The sequence below is a fragment of the Acyrthosiphon pisum genome, chromosome A3 (assembly GCF_005508785.2).
Source record: "Acyrthosiphon pisum isolate AL4f chromosome A3, pea_aphid_22Mar2018_4r6ur, whole genome shotgun sequence".
Lineage (NCBI taxonomy): Eukaryota > Metazoa > Arthropoda > Insecta > Hemiptera > Aphididae > Acyrthosiphon > Acyrthosiphon pisum.
Window position 1 is genome coordinate 6,214,094 of NC_042496.1, and position 26,069 is coordinate 6,240,162.

Consider the following 26,069-nt stretch of genomic DNA (forward strand, 5'->3'; position numbering starts at 1 on the left):
GAATTATATTATACCGTATGAATTTTGAATTTACATGTTCATACATGTTCCATCTAGCGTGGACGACGGAAATAATTATTTATAATAACTCGGTCTATTTCACGTACTTTCCGTCCGTTCGTCACCCCGAGTCGTATGACTACATGAATGGTCATTGTTCGAAATTTGATAATAAAACAACCGTTGTCACGGTCGATGAAAATCGTTGAAGTCCAGTATTTGAACAATAATAATATCATACATAATATTTAATCTGCTAAACCGGTATATTATATTTTGTATCGACGCGTTCCGTTCAATTGAGCTAAAAAACGATCTGTTGGGGACTGAATACAAATTATATTTGATACCCAAGTAGGTATACAAACAAAATAAAAACGATTCTTTCGAGGAAAACCCTTCAAAACTGTAATCATGGAATAAAATATGTTACTACTTAATATTTTTATCATTTACACATGGGTACAATATAATTTCTCCTACTCCGGGAGGCCGGGGTTATCTAGATATCTAATCGAGAATACGACGTGCTCCAATTACGAGTGCATAATTATTCGTATATTGTTAATTGTTATACTTGGACCAAATTCTCTTATGAACAGTTATCATATTGTGTAGCTAGACTTTTTCGTGACTTATCTAAAATATCGTCTATAATAGAACGTACCTTCGTCCTACATACTATTACGTAAAACGTTTAGTTACGTAAAATTATTAATAGGTACAATATTATTACTCAGATATTACTCTGATGTACTTGCGCGTTTTTCAATATCTCTGATCTCATAGGCGTGCTTGATTATAAAAAGCAATATTACCTATACAGTAATAAAGGTTTCATTCGTATAAACGTCTTTTTCTCTACGTCTGTCGATGATTGCTTTATTTTTTTACGATCATCGAACTTCTACGGAGATGTGTGACGCTCACTCGTAATAGGTACAATCTTGAGATAAAGACAATATCAGAAAAAATTGTTAAACACTGTAATAAACGATAATAATGTGGAACTGTGTAATCTATAGGTACGCTCTGTATTATATGTGTAATATACCTATCACGTTGACTTCCGTACGCTACCTTCCGCCTTCCGCACGCTATCTTTTGCCTTCCGGTTATGAGTTTTCTAAACGATCATCGTATAAAATATTAATATATCAGGTATTGATGCAACTGAGATACACACGGTTAATATACCGTTGGTATATTGACGTATATTATTCTTACTTTACTTATTTACATATTATCTTTTAAGCATTTATCCATGTGACTACGAACTGATTCACCGAGCAAGTTCATCCCCATTTACCCTAAAATAATAAAAGTATTCAAATTCTGATTCTTAGAATATTAAGTATATACGCTTAAGGACGATATTTTCAAATACATTGATTTTATGCAATTTGAGAAGTGTCCTGTATCGATGCAAACAATTTTTTTCAAACGTGAACCAATCATTTTTATTGCAAATATTAAATTGTTGGAGAGGATATTTTGGAAAATATTAATGTGTATCAATTAAAATGTTAACGAGTATTTTTGAGTTACCTATTAAGCTTATTAATGTACTCAGGATAATATATTATTAGTACCTATTCACCAAACTAGTAAATCACCCTATATGGCTATATCAAAAACAAATAATAATTATAATTCTGTTTGGCGATTTTGAATCTCACGATTTATTACTTGTAAACCTATCCAGATTGTGTTGTTCAAAAAAAAAACCTTAGCCATCAACTCCGAATAAGGAATTTCCCTTTAAATAATGTCATTTAAAAATATACCGCACAGGGACTTGTGTGAACCATGTTATGGGTTTGGCTCAAGGTTGAAGGGTAGGCGGCTACCCCTAGAATAAATTTACATTTATAAGAAAAATATCATAGAAGGATGCAATTATAGCGGAAACAATAAGGTTAACACTAGTTGCATTTTAAACTGGACCTGGGTGCAGCCCATTACCTTCATAGTCCCTCTGTAAAAATTGTTTTAACCTTGTCGTTTGTTAACTGCGCCTGGAAAACGATTCAAATAATATTTTCTTCTGGGAATATAATTAAAAACTAAAACATCACACATTTAAATTTTGAAATATGGTTTTTTAATAATAAAACAAATTGAAGCATGTAAAGAATAATGCGTATCATGTTAAAAATACATTTATATAATTTATGTGGACAATATTATTATATGTTCCGTGATGTCCACTAATCAATTTAAATTTAAATTACTTGGACACCGTAATTAAGTATACCTATATTTTAGTTTTATGCAATAACAAAAATAAGTTGAACTAATTATACAGCTCTCATATTTATATTCTAATTATTATTTTATATCATAAAAAGATAAGGTACTTTATGTAAATTTATATGACATTTTGTAAATTGTAATTAACAACTTATAATACAATGTATGTATTTTATAAAATGTTGAAAGTTGAATGTACAAATTATTTTATTGTTCAGTTTATATTTAAACAACCTTCATCGTAAAACGAATGACTTAAATTATCAAAAACGCTTACACAATATTCAAAGTTGAATTAAATTACTGTAAATTATTATCACACAATTAATTAGAATATTAAATATTATTTTAAAAAAAACCCAAAGTTTATTTTAAACAAAAGGTTCTTGGTTCACATTACCATAATAATATACTCCAGTTAATTATTATTGCACGTCTCGAATGTTAAATTTACTTTGATATTCCAATCATACAAAAATTCAAAAATCTTCATATAATTTTACTTATTACTCAATGTATTTAAAATATTATTGTACAAGTTGAATGCAATACAAACAATATTTTTAATTATAGCATATTATATTTCTTTATTTCGTATTTCAAAGCAGAATACTATCGAAAGATTAGTAAATAAATGTATTTAAAGTTTCTTTGAGTAGTAGACCTACAATTTTGCTTCATACTCCTGTGCCACTCCACTCGGCTTATCTTAAGTTTAAATAAATAAACCACTGGTTTGAAAATCGATTTTCATATATTGAAATTCTAAGAAAAACATCCTAATTTATATGAATATGAAATTGAAATTGAAAATGTTTTATGTCATTTCAGAAAGTTAAGACCTTGGAATATGAAAAAAATAAAATATAGTAAATAATATGATTTTTTTCGCTAATTTTGTTTTAAAACGACTTCAAATAGTTCAAATTATGTAAAAATAATATTTCCAAAAATGTTGATACTTTTTAATAAAATAAGGGTTTAAAATAATCACCTTGTAAATAAATAACCGTTTAGAAAAAATATACAATTATCATTCTAATCTTGAAAAATTCAATGCCATCGGATATAAATGGCAATGCCTATAACGCTCGTATCATCCGATTACCCTAGTATGTTAATTGAGATCATAATATTATACCAAGATTATAAACGTCGGTTTTAAATCAATCCATAGTCCTTTGACAACTGTAACTATAACTAGATAGGTACATGAGTTTTTTTCTATAAAACAAACTGTCCGTGGCATATGTGGCCATTGTACATTATATGAGTTATAAATTATTGAACACAGTACCCGTCCTATCGTGTTTTATCGATTTCCATGACAATGTATAATACGTCCTTTGGACTAACACTATTATTACATGTCGATGTTTGAGACTTCTATATCTTTCTATATCTGAAGGTTGTTTTTAGTCTCCCATACAAGCATTATATTTTTACAATCAAAATAACAGTATGTTTTCGACGATTTATAATATTTTAATATTATTATTTAGTGTGTGACAATATCGCAGTAATTTAACGGATTGTAACATAATATCGGTGTTTTGAAATGCTTTAATACAATATTATAAGTACCTATATATTATGAGTTGCGTGTAGTATAATATGCACGAGTGATATTATGTGTACATAATATATTATTTGTGTAATGTATAAATTGCTCTAAACCGGTGTAAGATGTGTGAATGTGTGATTTATAATGCGGATTTCAACGACGTATGGGCATCGTATTTGCGATTTCAAGATTCGCGCTTGTACCAGGTACCAGGTTCCTACCTGTTTGACGAGAACCGATGAAATCTAAAAATGTGTCTTCGAGTCTCGCTGGTCCGAATGAAATACCAGCTGCCTAGTACGTGATCAATATATTCATCTTGGTTTATTGAAACAAAAATACATATTAATTAGGTATGTTCAACAGAAACGATCGTTTACTGTAAATTGTAATATTCATATTATAATCATTTCGGTGAAACTTTTGTTCCACGAACGCCGACACTGAAACGTAATATATTATAAATATTCGGCGTAGCGTAAAAGAGGCAGCGCTGATGTACACTGATAATAATAATATTATAGTACAATAAAAGAGAAACGTAAAAAAAAATATAAGAGGACAAGTCGTCATCGTCTCGCAGATATATTAGCGGTCAAAACCTAAAGGTCGTCGCTGTGGACTTTATTTTAGTGGCGGCTATCAAACAAAATAAAGGTGTATCAAATTTTGAATTTAACTACCTACCCCCGAACCCTGATACACAATTTAGTAATCAATAATTTATTTTTAACACTAACCACCTACAAGTACAAGAAAAAAAAGCGGGTAAGTGGGTGTCACTCTGCTGTACCTACAGTAGCTGATTACAAGTGGGTCACTGTAATATTATATGGTGTTACATTTGAATTCAATGATATAAAAATATCATTGTATACAAAAAACGATTCTGAGCGAAGACGGTCAGTCAGCCTATGATATAATACTGCTATATTTACTATGTATATATATGATGATATTATTGTGAATAAAGTAATTTATTTTACTATTAGGCATTAGTACAACAGTACGTTAAATTAATTTTACAAAAAAATTATATTTTTAGAGTTATAATAAAAATAAAATTTATTTTTTTGAAAACTAGTTTTGTGTAAAAATCTCAGTTTTCCTTAATTTGTTGTCTGTTTTTCTAACTATTACCATAGGTGTGCGCAGGCCTCTTTTTCAGGGTATGCAGAAGGCTGCCACTGGCACCCCCTGAAAGTTATTTTAAGCACTTAAAATTCTGATAAAATATATACACAATATATACGCATATATTGAAATGTCTTACTGTTTAATTAAAAAAATATATATTATCATACAACTTGTACAAACAAACAAAAACAAATACTGTCATATAAATAAAAATTATAATTTATCATAACACCATTTTGCGTTGGGTAGCGTTTTTGAAATCATCATTGATGTCTTCGGGGCTTAAATTAATTACTTTACTATAATTTCGAGCTTTTCCGTATTGACAGATCGATTGATCGATGCAATCCAATATTCTTATTTGAAAAATAAAAACAATAAAAACTGAAATATTGTAACAAATACTATGACGAATACAAAAAGTATACATTTTGCAAATACTTGGTAGTTGATAACTGATAACTGGATGTTTAATTTGCTAATAATACGGCCATAGGCAGGGGTAAGTTCATACATCGGTCAGCATAGCAATCACGTTATTATCATTATATACGTGAATCAAACGTTATCCCTGAATAGGTAATATAAGAATGGATAGGACATGCCTATACCAGTTTCATATGGGGCCGTGTGCTTTTTTGGGGAAGAGAGAACGTAAAGAGAGAAAGACGATATGGGGTTTTTTCTAAGGTTATTTCCAAAAACTGTTTACAATATTTGTCAATTTAAAATTAGTATTTTGATTGTTGTGCCTGAAAATGGAAATTGAGATACTCAAATTACTCTAAACTCTGCGTACATAATTAATTGTAATTAGAATATATAGAATAATATAGATCGTTAATGCTATTTACTATCATTTTATTATCAATATTTTCCCCATATAACATTAAAAACGTATTACTATTTTCAAGTGATAAGTTCTGATGTCCTATACGCATTTATACGCACTAAATATCTAAAATTATGCACTTGAAAAATGCTTACTTAAAAAAAATCATAAACAATTTTTGAAATAACATGAATTATCCATTAATTTTTTTGTAGTTATATATTATTTTTTTATGTCACAATTTAAAAAAATAGATTTTAAATAGATTATAAACGATTGCGTTTTTTGTCGTCAAATGTTGATTCTTTCATAGGTAGTATTTCCATAAAAATGCATATTGATGTAATAATATGAATAGGAATATCAAAATCATGACGTATAATATGCCCGATAAAATAGAAATATGCTTAAAGATGCCAAATATGCAAAAAACCTCTAAATATGCAAAAACATGCAAAATGAGACTTCACATATTTAACCGTGGTACCTTGAAATGGATTTCTATGTCATCTAGAATTAAATAAAACTTAGCAAGATTTATATGCAAATGCATGAAGTTACGAGCCCTGTATTATTATCCATACATTTCCCTCGCATTTAATCATATTTTGTTATTATTATATTTTTTTTAATATACGTAGGTACTAATTATTTTTCTTGTGTGAAAAAGGTTTTTTTTCAGAGTTGATTTTCGCCTCTTAAAGGGCTTCAGGGTATGCACTATGCATACTCCCTGCGCACGCCTATGACTATTACTGATTACTTTTGACCCCTCAAAGTACAGAACTAGATTCACTTACCAACCAGAAAAGATACTGTAGAAGAAAATTGAAACATTTTTATTGTTCAAAAAGGTGATGATGGACAAAAATTAAATTAAATTAAAAAAAGAATACACTAAGTAATAATATAACGATTAACGACAGCACGACAGAGAATAACTAATAATATTTTAGTGATTATTTTTTTTCAATCAATACTCATCAGTGTATTGCCACAGAATAAATGAAACGAATACAATTTAAAATTATCTTATATCCACTAGGTATATACATTTAATGATTAATTATTAATTCATAATAATATAATATTAATGTTTTGAACTAATTTTATTGTACTGTTTATTTGAAACTTCGAAAATGCAACAATTTCTATATCCAATATTCCAATTTATTTAATATTTTGTATTCACTACCTAGTATTTCTATTCGTATTTCACTATATTACACTTAGCTACGGTTGGATTATTAAATATATTGTTTTTATTAATTTAGGGTCATTACCCACTATACCACCGTAGTGGTCCATGACCACCCAGTACCCACCCAATTATAAGGTATATTGACGGATACATCTTGAGTATAGATAGGATAGCCGCCACTTATCAATCAAGAAGGTTACACGCATGACGTGGAGGAATAAAAGTAACGAAAAAAGTGATTGACAAAAAAAACCAACAATGATCAATACAGTAATAATAATATAAAATGTTATACATTTATAATATTTTAAATATACGAAAAATGTATTACGTCAAATGTTCATAATAATTAAATTAAAAATAATCGTATAAATGGTGTGCACTAATTAAAATCAATTTAAAGTCAATTTTTTTTCTTGATTAGATATCGATTTTTTTCTACTTTTATATTTTAACATAGTTCCACCTAGGGATTGGTGACGTTCATTGTTTCGCGATCTTCTTTTTCTTATGTACCTTTGAATTCGGCAGGATACATGTGTGTAAATGAGCGAAAATAAAAAATTGAACCATAGTTGAGTTTTTCATGGAACTAATATTGTAATAATATTTTGATAATATTTTATAATATGAAAATGTTAGTTCGACCAGAACATCCCTAATATCCAAGTCAACAAGTACTTACCGCCTATATATAAAGTATAAATTATAATTGCATAATAACAATCTACGAACAATATACTTACCGTGTGTCGATCGGCATTCGTTTCACTCACGCGGCAATCGTTCCCACGAACAGCGTGGGTTGCCTTAAATTTACCGAATGACAAACCCTCCCCACGCACGTTCCGCCCTGGCGTATATAAATAAAACACGACCCCAATACGACAACGGGCATATCGACTCAGACTATTCAGTATTCAAAGATATTTCTGTAAAATCCAATCATTGTACAAAATTATATTATACGGTTCGGAGTAATGGCGCGAAACACGCGATGTGCGATTTAAATTTGGCCTACGATTGCGTAGTAGGTATTCTATTCGAATTAAAATCACGATAATTTTTTTTCATCGTGAAATGAATGAGTATGTTTATGTACATGGGACAAATGACGTAACGATGTAATAACTAATATTTGTATAGATTTTGAAACCGTTTTGTTGTCACTTTGTCAGACAACAAAACCTCACTCAAATATTTTGATCCATGTCCTACGACTGCGGCGATTATATCTTCATTTTTTTTACTGACAATAAAATGGAATAATACATAATATAATCGCGTGCAAACAAATTATTTTTGTGCGAGACCGGTAGTGCATAATAACAATAATAACGATGTGTTTTTTTTTTCAATACGATGGAAATGCAGGTGCTGAAAAGAATAATTGCATACATACAATGATTGGATGTACTGCGATATTTGTAGTGCACTACTTTTTTTGTAGCTATGTAAGTGGTGTGTTACTGATTTGTTTCAGTAATCCGTGTTGGGTTTAGTTAACCGTTTAAAATAACGACACTATAAAAGTTGTTCATTGTATAAACAGCGCAAACGTCACTAATCTGAACGCTAGTACGCTACATTTTACTAGCGTTTAAATTAAAAAAAAATAATAAATTAATTTAAAATTTAAAAATGTTAATTACGTTTTTGTCGACTAACAGATTCAACAGTTTTACTAGTGATTTCCCTATCCAACCCGGCCTTACAGATTTTTTTTATTCGCATAAAAATAACAGTAGTGATCGTTGTATCAACATCATTTTGTATTATTATTATGATCATGTTGTGATAGGTGTAGCATACCAGCGTACATATTGAATGACTTAGAGACTTCTAATGTTCTAACCAAATTTTGATTATTATTATTTCGCAGTCTTCTAAAAATCGTAAAAAAGTCTCGACGATCTCTCATCGAATCATCACTATACTGGCCTATTTCCCTACAGTATTTTAATATTTGACAACCAACGTCTCATATAATATTATGCAGACTGTAATCCTGTGAACCCAGTCGCGAACGTACGCTTTTCCGTTTTCGACTAACCTTCCTACCCCATTCCAGAACCGTAGAACACTCAACCAACCTTTGAGTTATTGAATGTATTACAACAACGGGTTGAGTTAGGTAGTGAGGTCAGTTAGTCTTCGTGGGTATGATGATGAACCATATAATGTTATGCGAACCGTGTCGAACACGAGAATCAATTACAGCCGGTAAGAGTGATTTAAGTGCGAGCGATTAGGGAGATTTATAAGTAACCGAAGGAAAATAAACACGAATTTAAACACCGACGGTGCTGGTTTCGGAGTGAAATAGCATAACCCGTGACGTGTGAGTGTGCGAGCTTAGCGATTTTCCACCGCTGACGCCGCGACAGGGTCGTTTCTGTCGGACTTTGGCCTTAACCGCCGCGGCCGAGTCGTCTCGGGTACTGCTTTTATTTGATTATTTTCCCTCCAACGTGCGTCATTCGGCTATAGCCCTGCCTGCAGCCGCCAAAAATATCGATTTGAACGCTTTCGCGAGTATATTGTGTGCATACCACGCGGGTGTTTATACAAACCCACACGCTGTACTCCGGTATAGTAATTGTCTTCGGCGTTTACGGAAGCCAGTGGTGATTTAACTACTGTTTCCATTCTTCAGACTCACCAGTGAAGTCAATTCATTTTTAAATAGGGTACTGAGGGTTGAAGGAGGCCAATATTGATATAAATATAAATATAAATATTAATATACGTTTTGACCAATATTGATTAGGTATTTGATAGGTAACCGAAAAAAAGCACTCATTTTGACTAATATGTTCTTATCTCTTATTCTTATATTACATAATTTTATAGTATTTACTAGATATGAAAGCTTGACATTTTAAATTAAAATTTTTTTTTTCATTGAAATTTTCTGAATTTTTGAAAATTTTAGTTATAATGTATTTTTCTTAACATAATTAATTGTTTAGGTTATATGGTTGGTATCACTGTACCCCGGCTATTTATTTTATTGGTCATCAACACTTGAATCTAATATAATTTAAAATAAGTACATAATATATTAATATAATTGAGTATATTATATATATACTTAATAATCTATGATAATATCAATGATTCTGTGACTGTTATAAGTTTATGTCTGCATGAGTGTTTACTGTTTTGAATTTTATTTTATATGAAAAAGTTAAATGTTTAATGTGACTAGTGTAGGTACTAGTGTGTGATAATTTTTAAATTTCACAATGGCTAAGAAGTTACTAATAAGAGTCTTTTAGATTAAAAATAGTGACTAGTTTTTGATTTATATAATATTTTCAAGTTTAAATATATTCAACTTTTTGAACATTTTCATGAAAATTTTCATCACTAGTATGTACTATTATAAGAAAAAATAACCTAAATATTTTGAAAAAAACACATGGAATTATAGCTAAATAGATATAATATCTATACTTCAGTGGTGTTATTTAACATTTTTTTCTATAGAGAGGTCGTGCAAATTATATAACAATATTAAACATGACTGCTATAAAGCTATTGAGAAAGCAAACAATTTAAGATACTATCAGGTTTCTTAAAAATCACGGATAAATTTATAAGTGGTCGTTTTGTTTTATAATTTGTATTATACCCCTGTTAATACAAACTACCTAAAAAAATTAAGTTTCGAAATACAATTCTAAAGGATGATATAATATCATAATAGTTATAGGTATATTGTTGTATATAGGTAGTATACTAGCTGATCCCGTGCACTTCGTTGTCCGTTAAATATACCAACTCTATATATGACTCGAACTTTGTACAATTCGTTATTTAATATTCGGTGTATGGTGTTCGAAATGTATCTTAACTTTTCCGTTTCCCAGAATAAAAATTCTGATTCGCAGCAGTATATTATCGGGTAGGCAATCTACCTACGGTAGATCGCGGACCCCGTGCTGTATGTACGTAGGTGTATGATTTAACTCTAAAGTATCAAAGTTATACCAAGTTTGTCGTATTCCACCTATGAATAAAAAAAAACCAAATTTAACCATTCTTAAATTAGTCAGTCTTCTTCCCAGAGGTTTATCTAAACACAAACATTCATACCAAGCTGAACCAGTGCACTTCGTTGTCTGTAAAAAATTACAACTTAAAAAATTATGATTGTTCAACTGTTTTTGGGTGTCACTTTCTGCAATGTTCAATAATTTGATTTGGTGCTAACTTGTACCTGATCTGCCCAAATAACCAATGGAAACTAATAATAAATAAATACTAACTTCTACTGTAGACTGTAACCAATGGCAACTATTTAAAAAATAAAATTTCCAATTTCCATCGTGAACCTCAAGATCTCTGTTTGAGCACCTCTTTAAAATGCAAATTTCGACAAATCCTTTCTTAGTACCCGATGAAATTATTATAAAAATCTATCCTCGAAATTTCAAGTCTATAACTAAAATAGGTTCGGCTCTGCGTTGATTATTGGTTAAGTACACTTTCCTTTATATATAGAGATATGCGAGAGATCCGTTAATTTTTTGAAGTATCCGACCGGCGCCCGGCAGCCGATAAATGGATATGAAATTAAACAGTTTAATAAAACATTATAATATATATTATATTATTTTACGTATAAAATAATAATATTAATTTTTACCAACAGTCCTAAATGGTTGAAGACAAAACGACACCCTAAATATTGCTTATTATTCTGTGTGCCATAAATTTGTCCGTCAAAACATTGGTGAATGCTTTTGATACTTACACCGAACCATTGTTCCCTGTCCGTTCTGTCGTTGCAATATGGAACCAGTGCACCACCGCGGCTTCACTTTGTCGACATACGAAACCTCGTCAGTCATGTTTTGGAGGGTGTGTGTAGTGTATATCGGAGATACTGTATAATATTATACTATAATTATCCATTTGTAAATGACTGAATTACCTAATTGTCTGTACGGCGTACTGCCCGGCATAACTAAATATCGTTGTTTTGTAATATTATGTTCTTTTAAATATTTCGAAAATCATAATATTATTTTTGTACATCGTTTTATCGTGTATAATAATTTATTCGGAACAAACTATGGTGGACGTTTTTGAACTTTGCAACTTCGAAAGCAATGATCATTGAAATGGAAAAAATGGAAAAATTTTTGTTAAAATCAATGTACTACTTACTTCGTATTTGATCGCCACTATTTCCCCAGACATTTTTAAAAATGACCTCTTCATACAACTATTGAACCAGATCTGGCAGTGTTTGATTTGGATAATATTATAGTGATCTGCATTGGCTTTTCATTTTCTTTCACAAAAAGTGATTCATGAAGAAGAAACCATAAAAAAGCATACTGCGCATATCGTTGTCAACAATAAAAAAAAAAAAAAAAACAATATAATACTCATTTCTTGACGCTTTCGGTGTCTAAAAGTAAATACGGAAAACTCAAATATAATGTACCCAGCTGCACCTCCACTCGAGAGCAATATTTCACCAGCACTTGGCCGATATAACGATGCAATAAGTATATTTGTATAATAATATAATATGACACGCGTCCACAGTAAACGGTTGAAATGTCGTGTATCTATAATAATAGGTTTACACAGATTATATTTTATGTAGCTATAATATATACGTCGTACGTGTATGTATTTACCCTGCGTTTATAGCGCGAGACGGCCAAAAATCGATTTTGACACGGCGGCGGCGATGACGACGACGATAACTTTGACGCGTCGACGTTAACAATATAATAATATGAATAATATGATGTATTTCATGTTATATTGTGTTTGCGGAGAAACCGAATTTGTACGGACGACACGTAGTTCTCGGGTTAGGTTGTGTACATTATATTTTTTTGTGTGTATTTGCTCGCAAACGATATGTACACTCGGTCATTACCGTTTTTTTCTATAGAATACGTTTGTTTTCGTATTCTTTTTCTCGCAGAGTTCTTCGTCGGAAGACAATAATGTGTCAAATCGTTTACGTCTTGTACCGCCATCGAATGAGTGACATTGGATATTATTATAGAACGGCGTTATTATAAAATACACATAAGTACTATAGTATTGTTACCAAATATGTATAGGTAAATAATATCCCGATATCCTTAACGTATTAACGACTAACGTTCATATTATAGGTTAACAGCCAACAGAATATGTTAATAGAATAATTAGGATATGAAATATCTAACTATACAGTATACACTCTGTCACAGTGTCACATTATATATTATGATTATCGGCATAACTAAAGTGGGGAGGGACTTATCCCTTACACAATTTTCTAGCCTGTTTTGGATTTTTTACCAAGTGCACTAAAAAATCAGAAATATACATTTCACCATGGGTTTCTTAAGTAATTTAATATTTAAAACAAACCCATATAATACCTATTTATTTTACCTATTAATAAAATTAAAATTAAGAGTTAACAAATTTCCTATATTATTATCTTATTAGTGGTCTTAGTTATACATTATAAAGTGTATATATACATATTATAATATAAATATCCTTTATTATAAAGTATAAATTATAAATGTGTTTCACATTATCCACTCTGATACCGGTAATTATATGATAGTTTTGTTCGGTTTTAGCTGTCACGTGTAAGACGATATAATATGTAATATATTATGTTACTAGTTATTACTTATTACTATGTAATGTTTTATGCAAAGACCTTTAATGATAATGTGTTAGGTGCATAAAGCGGGAAGAGCCTAGCCAATCCAATCCTTATTTTTAACTTTGATTTTTCAGGGTTAGCCCCTGTCAAAAGTTACAACTACATTTTAGTTACGCCCATGATTATGATACAGTATAGGTAGTATCGTTGTGTATACAGCTGCTGTGCACAAGCTTATAATATAGGAGACAGGAGTGTTTATTGTGTTTTTCATTTTATTTTTTTCATTCTTTTTAGCAACGATAGTTCTTTTATTTATTTATTTTTTCGGACAATGAGTTCTGTTATTGGCGAGGTCGGCGTGTATGCGCCGGCTCCACACCGCCTCCGGTCCCCGTCCGTTTTCCAGATCAATACCAGTCGGACCGCCCGTTACCAAATTTCCGAAACCTACAGCCCGAAGTGCGCTACATAACCTCTGTTGACGCGCGCTAACCAGCAGGTTTCGTGCTCGGCTCGTGCAACGTCATGACAGATATGTGTGTCGCACTGTCCAACTAGTAATGATAATTATTTCAACGTTATGTAAATAATAAAAACGAAGTATAGAATACTGCGATTAATTTATTAGGTATAATAACATGGTTCATGTATATCTCAACATAATCGTTAAAAACCGCGATTATTGTTTACATTTAATTATGATATATTATCATAACGTAAACGAATTATTCATGTTCTTAAAATTTGTTTTCGTGATTCCTGGTATCAATAATAATAATAATATCCATAAACCTAATCCCGTAACTATTATTATAATTGAAACGGACATCGAGTATAGTGTGTCTAGTGTCTACTGAAAAATCATCATTCAAATCCAATTTATCTATCTACCTAATAAATTATAGTTGATAACAACTTTAATACCGAATCACTACAATATTATAAGTTGTAATGTTTTTTCAACATTTACAGCGATATCTTATAAATATTAAATAATAACCATTAACATTTAAACGTCACATTATACAATGTATGTATCATAAAATATAGTTTGGCGATTCCGGGTGCAACGTGGCGGTCGGTTTCGTATTTACTCTGCCAGACGCTGCGAGCACGTGTATGAAGCATGATTTTCGCGTGTATACCATTTCTCATTTTACGTACAGGCATGTGTGGTGAAAAAAAAACCAGACCGTGCGCCTGCCAAATGCCTCCTCTCTCACTCTCTTTTTCTCTACATATATACAATATCCTAGTTACCCCCTCCACCATATCTCTTTATCTATATATCTATCTCTTTGGTGTGCATCAGCATCGGAAAAAGCAGCATAATCATCTGCCCCGTCTCTACTATGTATAATATTGTTGCCCCGCTCAGATAATATCATTATCACATACTACGATGGCGAAAATGGTAATTTATGTATTACGGAGGGAAAACCAGCGTTGCATCGAAGATTTACTGGAAATGTTTATTATACCGTGTACGCCAGAAGATAATTACAATCTGAAGAGCAAATAAAATATAAAATAACACGGGACACGAGCACTCACTATCATTATGCATTCAGGCCAACCGGTCAGTCTACCCAAGTCTAGGTTACTGTAGGAAATCCTCGTGTCCCCGAACAGGTGCACCTGTGAACTGCACGCCTGTTAATCGTAATGGGTTTTTCTTTTTCTTGTATGTCGTCTGCCCACAACCCGCCCCAACCCTATTCAGGATTGCTATTGCAGAGTTAGTCACCGTATAAAATACAAGCAGTCTCGACCGAAATTGGACACGTGATTCGTTGTACACGTTTCTTTTGCAGAAAACCCATCGTAGGCCGTAAACGGAAATCGTTCAAAGAGCAGAAGTCTCACAAATAATATATACGTTTCCGTTGGTTTGGAATTCTGCGTCGACATCAATGAAATATGCTCGAATCTCATTTAAAATGTATATACAGTATATCATATTGTAATCATACAATTTCAGTTAGCACTCAATTTGTATTCAAAATAAGTTTGCGGCTTCGGTTAAATAATATACATGTTAAATCTAGCGATGAAAAAATGCCTAGTGTTTTAGTTTCACAATATATTATAATATAATTCCACCGAGATGCAAGAATTATTATCGGGAGCTAAAGAGACCCTTAATGGTGGGATTTGACGTGAGCGTTTATTTTCATATACCGTGGTAAAAAAAAAAAAAAAAAAAAGCGATGGAGCCGTTTTATTGTTGACCGTTACAAGCTTTTAGATTTTGCGCACACGACTTGCGTTGTCCTCTTACAACTCTATTGTTTTCAATAGTGGTTTCAATTGTTCTCAGGTCACAACTCACAAGCATAACGTGGGTGTGTGTATACAAATGGCATGGTTGACGATCGTAACTTCACAAGTCTTACAATTTTATCGATAAACGGGTTTTATAGTTTTATATTACCGTATACCTAATAGTTACACGTGCGCATATTATAATATTTATCTCGATATTTATGTTCATATTTTCTTCACACATTTTACTTTATATATAATAGTGTGGTGTTTGTATACGTTGAACACACGATACACGATACACACTATATTATATGTATACCTACGACGACAATTTATCGAATCTCAGTGAGTTATCTACAATTTATGTGGCGGCAAGCATAATTTACATAATAAACACACGCCGAATGACTAGAGAATCGGAGTTCGCTTTTTGCTACTTTTCGCTGATCCTCTCAATCGCCAGGGGTAGCTATAATTATATAATATATTATATTTGTTGAGTCATTCACTATTATATTTAGTTTATGGGACGCCTAATGTCGTTAACAACACACGTGCCCACGGGCATTTAAAATTATAGTAAAATCGCGTTCTATGTACCTATCTATATTAGATGTTCGTATCATAAAGATTTTGCTCAAATTCCTGTTTGTACGTGAGCAGCTCGACTGTCGTAGATATTCTTCGATGGATATGCTTGCAACCCGCGCACATATTATTCGGGTTGTGGACGGGTTAAAACCGTGATTTAAAAATCACGATACAGACATACAGTTTATTATAATATACAAAACATTTTTTTTAAAGAATATGTCATATCCATCTCTGCAGCGTGATAATACACCTGACTGACACTTATTAGTTGGACGTTTGGATACTAAAAGTGATATCATATTATACATTTTTGTGTCTAAATTGATTTTAAATGTACATATTACTTTACTTACAAATTATATGAACACTTGTTAAGTTCCGTTCCCTGAACATTACCGGGTGATGGGTATCCACTCGACTTTTTTCCGAACAAAGTTGTTGCTGCTGACCGATGATTATATAGTTATGATTGAATTAAGTCTACGTCGAGACATTTGCTCGCTCGCTATGTTCGGAGCCTGTGGGCCATGGTTCTTGATTCTTATGCATCACGGTCAAATTATACTCATCACTGCGTAGTCAAAACACAAAATTACAAAATGCTAATCGCGCATGTCCGCAGGAATTAAATTATTATTATTTATTATTGTATACCAGAGACAGTTTCATTATTTTTCAACGATAGCACAATGTGTAGGTACCTACTACCTTGCAGTCGTGTACTCATGTATAAGTATAAGTGTTGTATTATATAACATACAAGCATATATATGTACAGAGCTTATACAATGGTGTGAATTAAACAATACGAAAACCGCACTTAGAACGTGCCAATAACCTTAGTCGATATAACATAATATTATTGTGTATAAGACTAAAATGATGATACGTGTGTGGTGCATATTATGAATGGGAAGCGATACCACATGATGATAAACATTCGAACGAAACCAAAAAAATGTTAACAATTTTCGTTTATAATCGCCTTGAACCAAATTTGCTGAAAAGTGAATTCTATATAGGTGCCTACCTATATAAGCCTATATTGTATGTTATATATACTCAGTACTGTAGTATTGAAAATTGGGAGTTTAGACGAAGTAATTAATTCGCGAATTTATCTTACGCCAATCACTAAATAGAACTTATAATATACATGTATATTGACTATTATTATTGTGTAAATCTTGTTTTGTTTGATAAAAAAAAATATATATTAATAATAGGTACTAATGATAACTAGTCAGTCCGGTCGAGACTACATTTTTCTTACAACATTCCAGGTTTACGTTCGTCTAATAAAATAGTACACGGGGAACAGGCTGTATTAAATTTTTTCAACAAAAATAAATAATTTAAATTTATACACAAAAATGTACAATAAGCAATATTGATTACATTGAAGTGACGAGACTAACTAAATGGGAAAGCATCCAGCACCTGAGTACCTAACATATTAATCATTAAGTACCGAAATTAAATATAATGATTATATTACTGAGAATTTGAAATTTGAAATACACATATATATATATTAAATGTTATTTAATTTATTGCATTACATTTTTAAAGTATAATTTATTGTTCATATTATAATTGTGTGTACCTACTTAATATTTAATTTTCAAAATTAACGATTTAATGAATTTTCATTTTTGGCATACTTTCAGTAACATCAATTACTGTAGTTTTCTAATGGGTTTGATAATTATGAATTATGACCTACAAAATATTATAACTGTATTATACATAGGTATTATACCTATATTTTGTTCATTCGATGTGCATGCTCAACCTTCACTGGTTTCTATATTGGACTTGAATTTTATCAACAACAAAATAAATTAATGATCTTTAGCAGAAGAGTACATAGTATGTTATAGTAAATAAACATAACCTTTGTCTTGATATAATATTATAATGATATGTTCCAGATTATTCCTATTGTTAAATGTACAACCATTAAAACGTCTGCTATACGTCAATATTAAAATCAGTCACGTTTATTTGATATTTTTAATTGATAAAAAATAATGAATTATATTAAACTCCATTGCAGTTTGTAATGTTTTCCTACACAATTTGTAACTTCATTCATAAATATTCAATTTAATAATAAATAAATGTATACAATATATACATATAAATTATGTATACTTATTTTTCCACCGAAAGGTCAGGTTAGGTTAATTGTGGTTAGATTCATTAGATTCATCAATCAATAAGAGCGTATAATATTGAATGCATTTCATTTTTCTTACAATATATAATTACATTTTTTTATTTAATATAAAAAATTACAACTATAATTTATTTTATACAATTGTTTAATGCACTTGTATCCTTAAAAGGCTTAAAGAACAGTGTTGAGTGTTTACTGAATGAGAAATACACACAATCTAGCTAATCAGTATATTAAAATGAATGGGTATGCCTAAATAATATTAAATATTTTAATGTATTCTATGTATTGACATTGTGAATATTAGCATTTTATTAATACAGTTATCGTAATCAATTTTATTTAAAATTTGGTCATGAATTTCTGTTTATTATGTTTATTTTCAAAAAAAACATATCTATTCTCAAACTATCCAGTTTTAAACACTTTTTACCGTCTAATACGATTTATGGCATAAATGTTTAATAATATGTCTATTTTGCTAAAATGTTTCAAGTTTAAGGTTACATTTAATATTTTATTATCTGTATAATATTGTGTGGAGGTTGAGAAAAAATACATACTAAGCTACTTTTACTCATTGTGTCAGTGAATTCTTTGATCCCATATTTGTTTAGGTTTTTTTTTCATTAACGCCTGGGTACACTTGTTTAAACAAATGACAAATTCATAATTTAAAAACACATTTAGATGTTATTTTGAAAACATATTTTATGTACAAGCGGTGTAGTAATGCCACGTGCTTATTGTCTAATACAATTTTTTATAGTTATACATTTATAATAGTTTATTATTATAATAATTGGTCACCTAAGTGTTTACTTCATGTTATGTTTACAATGATTAATTTTATTGATAGTCAATATTTTCAAATCTGTCTAGACTTTTTATTAATTTTGATAGTTATTCTGATTGCCTAATATTTAAAATGTACGCTTTATCCACTAAAAATATCGATACAAGAAATTCTTAACAATCTTCAAACAGTTTAAAGTAATACAAATCATACTTTTAATATTTAGATAATTCATTCTATGTTAAATATTTATTACACGATTAAAAAAAGAAATTACCTATTGAATTTCATTTCTAGTTTTTAAAAAATATGTTTCTAGTATGCATAAAAAATATTATATTGCTTTTAATTACTCTAATGTATACAACTTCATTGTTTGGAATTTTTATATCAACAAATCATATTAGCCGTTCCTACAGGTAAGTTAATTTAAATAGCTCTGTTACTTGTTAGGTAAAAATAGTATTTATCGAATTAAAATTTATTCAAATATAAAATTAAATCGTTATAATATCATATTTTGTGAACATTAAGTGTAGGGCAGGAATGTCACTGTTTTATGTTTTTTTATTTAAATTTCTATTAATTTTTTTGTTGAATGTAAATATTTCTAAACGACCCTCGTTAACGAAAACCAATAATAACTAAACGTTGTCGTGATGCATATTATCCATCTGTAAACACAAACAACACTGTTTGTGTCGTATTGATATATTTATTTTTTATTAAAAACAATAAGAGATCATTACGCGTCATTATAACAACGCACTCCAGTGATGACCAAGGCGTTAATTATAATGGAAGAATTAGTTTTAATTAAAAACAGACATTGCACGTCCTTTACTATTTTATACCAAATGACAGTCGTGATAAATTAACATCAATTCTCGGAACACGTTCACATATTCAACGTCGTCCCTCGTTTAATTGTTTTTTTATAATATTTTGAAATCGTATTCGACGAATTTTTGCCGTCCTTACATTATAATTTATCAATTGCGCTACAACAAAAACGCCACTGTTTACTGCTCCAGAGATGCCGACATGTATACTGTACACAGTATTGTGTATAATATGTATATGAAATATGCATTTAGTGGCCCTTCGACGGGTCACAGAAGTCAAGGGTAAATCAATTGTATAAAACAATATTGAACGCTATAAGTCGCCGTTTATGTGGAACGAATAGATAAACATTGATAACCATTACGCACAATGCGCATGGATAAATGATGTAAACCAATTGAGATGACTAGATGAACGATATGTACTTGAACAATGACGCGTATATATAGCTGCAAGTTTGAGTAACGATTATTATACGTATTTAGAATAATTATTATATTTGTGGTAACGTCAACGATCTTTCAATCGTAATTTGTCACTACTTAATAGTAATAGACGTACGTCTATATGAATAGAACTTCGGTGGTTGTTGGGGGGGGGGGGGGGGGTCAATTGCTCATTTGCCTCCCACCCTCCCTTAGAACTTCGTTAATTCTATTTATTATATAGGTATAAATAATAAAAAAAATAATAGTTAATGGAAATTATAAACAGTAAATATTTTTTAAAATCCAACAAAATTAAAACGTATGCACGCTTGGACATTTTTAACGTGCAAGAGAATTAAAATGCCATGGTTATCAATTCGCCCACCCCCCCGCCATCCTTGAAGAAAACCATTACTGTGGTGTACGGTGTAGGTATCCTGGGGTTTCATTATAATGTGAACATTGGTTACCTATTACGTCTTATTTAGCTTTTATTTATAATAATTGAATTTCAGTAAATTGTTAAACAAACTTTGCAAAATATAGCCTACAATTACTATGCCCATATTAATTATAAGTCGATTTAATGAGATCTAATTGAGATTATTTGGAGGGGTTTGGGTTAAGTATTCCAATAATAATCAGTTATTGCAAATTAATTTACGAAAAATATGACCCTTTAAAATTGTGAACTGCGCCGTACCCACATAGTAGTCGGTAGGGCATATTAATAAACATTATAATTTATATTACGTTATACCTAACTGCACAACAAAAAGTATAGTATACATAGATACTAGATATATCTACATAGCTATATTTATTTTACCCAAGCGAGAGAACCATTGAAAAATAATGATATTATATTATAAGTATGCGAATAAGTTTTGTAAGCACCTAATAATATAATTTCATTGTTGTAGTATATTGAAATTTCGTTTGAAGAAATTGTAGACACTTAATTAATATTATCCATACAAATTAATCAAATTGGAAAAGGTGTTATTTTATTTTTCTAATAATAAAATTGCTTAGTACCTATTTAGAAGTTAAAATAATATTTTTTTGCACTGATAACAAGATAGGTATCAAACAAACCTTCTTAGAGTTTATAATTAATACGTTTTTTGAATTGCCTATTAGTATAAAAAATAAATTTGTAAATACTACTTTACCTTTTTGATTTTTTTTTGCCTTTTTACTTTTTAAGAGTAAACAATGCTCAAAAACTTTTCAACACCAACTCCATCATTTTATTTATTTAAATTATGTTTTATTGAGCACTTAAACAAATTGAAATGATAAATCAAATTAATTTTAATTGTAATATAAAATATGTATTTTTTAAATTATTTATTATTTTCAAACTAAATTATGCATACACAATGTGTAACCTAAATATTATGGTATATATTGATATAAAAATACTATATTCAGAAAATAATAAAAATTTACTTGTTGAATTTGTAATTTTATTTAAAAACAAAATAATATACTATACTACATTTAAGTTGAATACATTTATTTCTTTTTTTGTAAATAAAAATAAAACAAACTAGCACTGCAACCAGTAATCACAAAACTAAATAATAATTTTATTCTAAACCTTCAGGTAAAAATGGTAAAAACAAAAGTGACAAAACGTGTTTGTTAAATTCAACATAAATCTAATCAGAGTAATTTTAAATAGCACTCGATTTAGATAAATGTTAGTATTTTATATATGAAATTTTATTATAGTGGATTTATTGATAACTTTTTGAAGAGCGTTATGCTAAGTCTGATTACTACAAATGCTTATATCAACAGTTAAGTATAAAACTATGCCTATGAATGAATAAAGAATATATTATTGAATAAATAAAATCAGGAGTAAAACAATCATTATCTCAAGTGTTTTATTTTATATGATATAGTATACATGATGTAAATAAGGTATCAGGATAATTATTTTATGTTTAGAAATAGTAAAGATGATTTGTAATCCGATACCATTAAAGCTTAAAATAAATAAGATCCCTATGATTTTTTGATAAAACTCAAGATCAATATGACACTCTTGCATTTTCTAGTCTGTAGTTAGTAGTGTTCGTTGGTCGGTTGTTGTTGGTGTAGTTTCAATATGAGGCGCTATAGGGTATTTTCACAATGTATAATAATTATTAACCGAAAAGAGTTAGTTCAAACTTAGTCCATCTTTTAGTTTGGTTTTTTCCTTTATATATAACATTATAGATAGCTTAACTTTAATTAATGAATTTAATTGATTTAATATAGATTTTTCAAATTATTGTCGATAACTAACTTAAAATTAAAATTATGTGTTTTAATTTAATGTTAATTTGTTCCGTTTCTGTAGATATTCATCATACTATAATATAACCATCGCATGTATATATTTTCAAATTTGTGTTGTTCTCCATACCATATAGCATGAATATTATTGACGATTTCATGCTGAAACTTTTGTTATATGTCCCCTTGTAATTTTAAATACTGCTATAGTTTACTCAATGTGTTGAGAAAAGTTTGTTACATTACAAGCTCGTATAGTCTCATAACTATAGTATGAAAGAACTACTTTGCTTAATTAGATGATAGAATAATCACATAGTCGAAGTTTTGAAGCAATACAAATTAAATTGTTCTTACTTTTTTTTACACTGTGTAAGGTCCAATTATTAGAAAAAGAAAAAAATGATTATTAATTGATTACATTTTTTTCTTTTGTGATAAAAAACTGATTGTTTCTTAGAAGAAATGGTTCAATAAAAATGTTTACATTTAATTTTTAAAACGAACAATTTAATTTTTGTTGCAACATTTTTTTTTTTAAATTAAAATTAATCATATTCGTATTTTTTCAGGGGTCCATGCGACCGATTATCACAGAATTGGATAACAACAAAAGAGGATCAATACGAACAGATGTTGCCGATCTAGTTATGGTCAAGTACGTTTTGCAAATGATAATTATTATTAAAATGAATAGTGTTAGGATCATTCAAATCAGTTAACTTAAATAAATTATTTTTAAAACTCCTTATTTAATAATACATTTCAAAAACGAATTATATACTAGTAGTTATAAGTACCTATTAGTTTTATTATTAATTTTAGTTTTCACTTATGACTTTTTAATGGTTGTGGTATACACTCTTGTATAATATAAAAATGTATAGTGACAGACGACCTAAATAATTTAAATAACTTAAATTATTGAATTCCTTTATTACTAAATTTTAATCAACATTTTGAGTTATTTATTGGGCCATGTTTCTTTTCTTATTAAAATTATGGTTATTACAAGTAAATATAAAATTTACCTATGTTTCCTTATTTGGCAACACGGAATAATATTTTATTGTTCATATGTTTTATTACGAATTCTAGTAAATTTAGATTTTATTTAGGAGCATCACATTAAATACGAAACAGTGACTCGGTGGCTTAATTATTTTAGGATCCCAATTACAAAATGTCAGGAAATGCCCAGGCACACCATCCCCGCGTGTCTATGTGCTATGACTTTATACATTAGGTAATAGGTAGATGACATAACGTATTACATTCTAAAGTACCTACACAGTACACACAATGTATTAACTTAATCGCATCTCAATACAGTATTTACATTTATTTAAAATTTTTTTTTAAAACAATTAATTCAATCAAAAACTCCGCGCAAAATCTAAAGGGGAACCTAACACAAAATAAATAGTGGTGTCTTCTCCACACAGTACACACACTCATTGTATACTTTCATTTAAGTTGAAAATCACTGTTAATTTTCCTATGTATGAATAATTCTACGCTCAAATTTGTTGAGTCTATAATCATTTATTTATTTTTATATTTTACAATTTCAAAATTGAATCCGCGGTGTCCTTATTTAGATATTTAATGCACTAATATTAAGACACAATTGCCTAAGCAACTACTATTTTGTTGGCAGAAAATTAACTTTAAATAAAGTTGCTGTTTGTATATCATAGGTAGGTACTATGATAATAAAATTGACTTAATTTAATGTATTTAACACGCAATTACAAAATGTGTAATTAATTTAACATAATATATCATTACGAGCTTAAATTACATGTTATCTTCACATTGACTGTATAGAAACAGACACACCGATTACTGTACAAAAAATATTATATTAGTGTATTACATATTGTTACAATTTATTAATCAAGTTATGACTTATGTACCTATTACTAATTATCTATTAATAAGCCCAATAATTTTTATTATATTTCATTAATAATATGTATTGACTAAATTAATTACCTTTAAATTAACGTATGTATCAAATAATTCTAAAAATTGCATTTTTTACCTATGATATTTTCATGAACATAATATTTGATAATAATTAATAATCGTAATTGAAATTAGTGCTCACATAGTTTAAGCATAAAGATGCAAATATTTAATTTACTGATAGATTATTTAAATATATAATATACAAATTTATAACACCGATTTTTTAAACAGTATTATGGCCATTTTTTATATATAATTTGTGTTAAATAAGCTTTTTACAGGTGCAATACCTAGTTTATAGTTTATACGTCTATACCAATACCTATACCTATTTTTAAATAATAGTGCCATCGTGTTCATACTATACATTTATCAAGAATTAAAAAAACTCGAAAGCCCTTAAAAAGACAAATGACTTTTCCATTATTATTTCATACTCGTAGCTATCGTAAAGCTATACGAAATTAATCTATTTTAAAATCGCTAACATATTCAAATGTTTAAATTTGTTCGTTTTAACTGTATGCGTATAAGTATTATAAACTATAATATTAAATAATGATAAACATAATAATGGATAGCCTGCGCCCTGCGAATATAATCAGAATCCACAGTATATTATGACAACTGCCAACTGGTGTACATGCACTGAGTAGTAATACTATATTCCGATATTTTACTCGTTATAAAACAAGAAAAACGATTATGAAACGTGTCATCTCAAATTGACAGACAATAATTGTCATACGTGTATTAAAATCTCTGTAGTACCTATAAGACAATTGTTTTTTATTGGTGGTTAGCTCTATGGCTCTATGTATTAATTCCGACGTCGATCGTTGTTTTATGGCACTTATTGTTTAATGTTCATACAAGGTACACATTTCAAAATCTATAGCGGAATACGTTATACACGTATATGCGCATATAATATACAGAAATATCTACTTTTTACTATTGATATCTATATTTTGTACTTAATAAAAACTACATTATGATGCGTAAAATATTCCGGTTGTACTTACCAGAACCTACAACCAATGAGTAAGTTAC

General features: G+C 29.5%; 1 protein-coding gene across 5 annotated transcripts in view; it reads left to right on the forward strand.

Moving 5' to 3' along the window:
- Positions 1-26,069, forward strand: part of LOC100159667 (proton-coupled amino acid transporter 4-like) — a 98,382-nt gene that overhangs the window by 66,501 nt on the left and 5,812 nt on the right. For 3 of the 5 annotated variants that reach the window (XM_008184610.3, XM_008184611.3, NM_001246261.1), the window contains one exon: positions 23,615-23,700. In XM_008184610.3, coding sequence (XP_008182832.1) covers positions 23,615-23,700 — 86 coding nt within the window. Of the gene's footprint in view, positions 1-22,753; positions 22,885-23,205; positions 23,314-23,614; positions 23,701-26,069 lie in introns of those variants that run through there. The other 2 variants (XM_008184612.3, XM_029491018.1) reach the window with 2 other exon arrangements.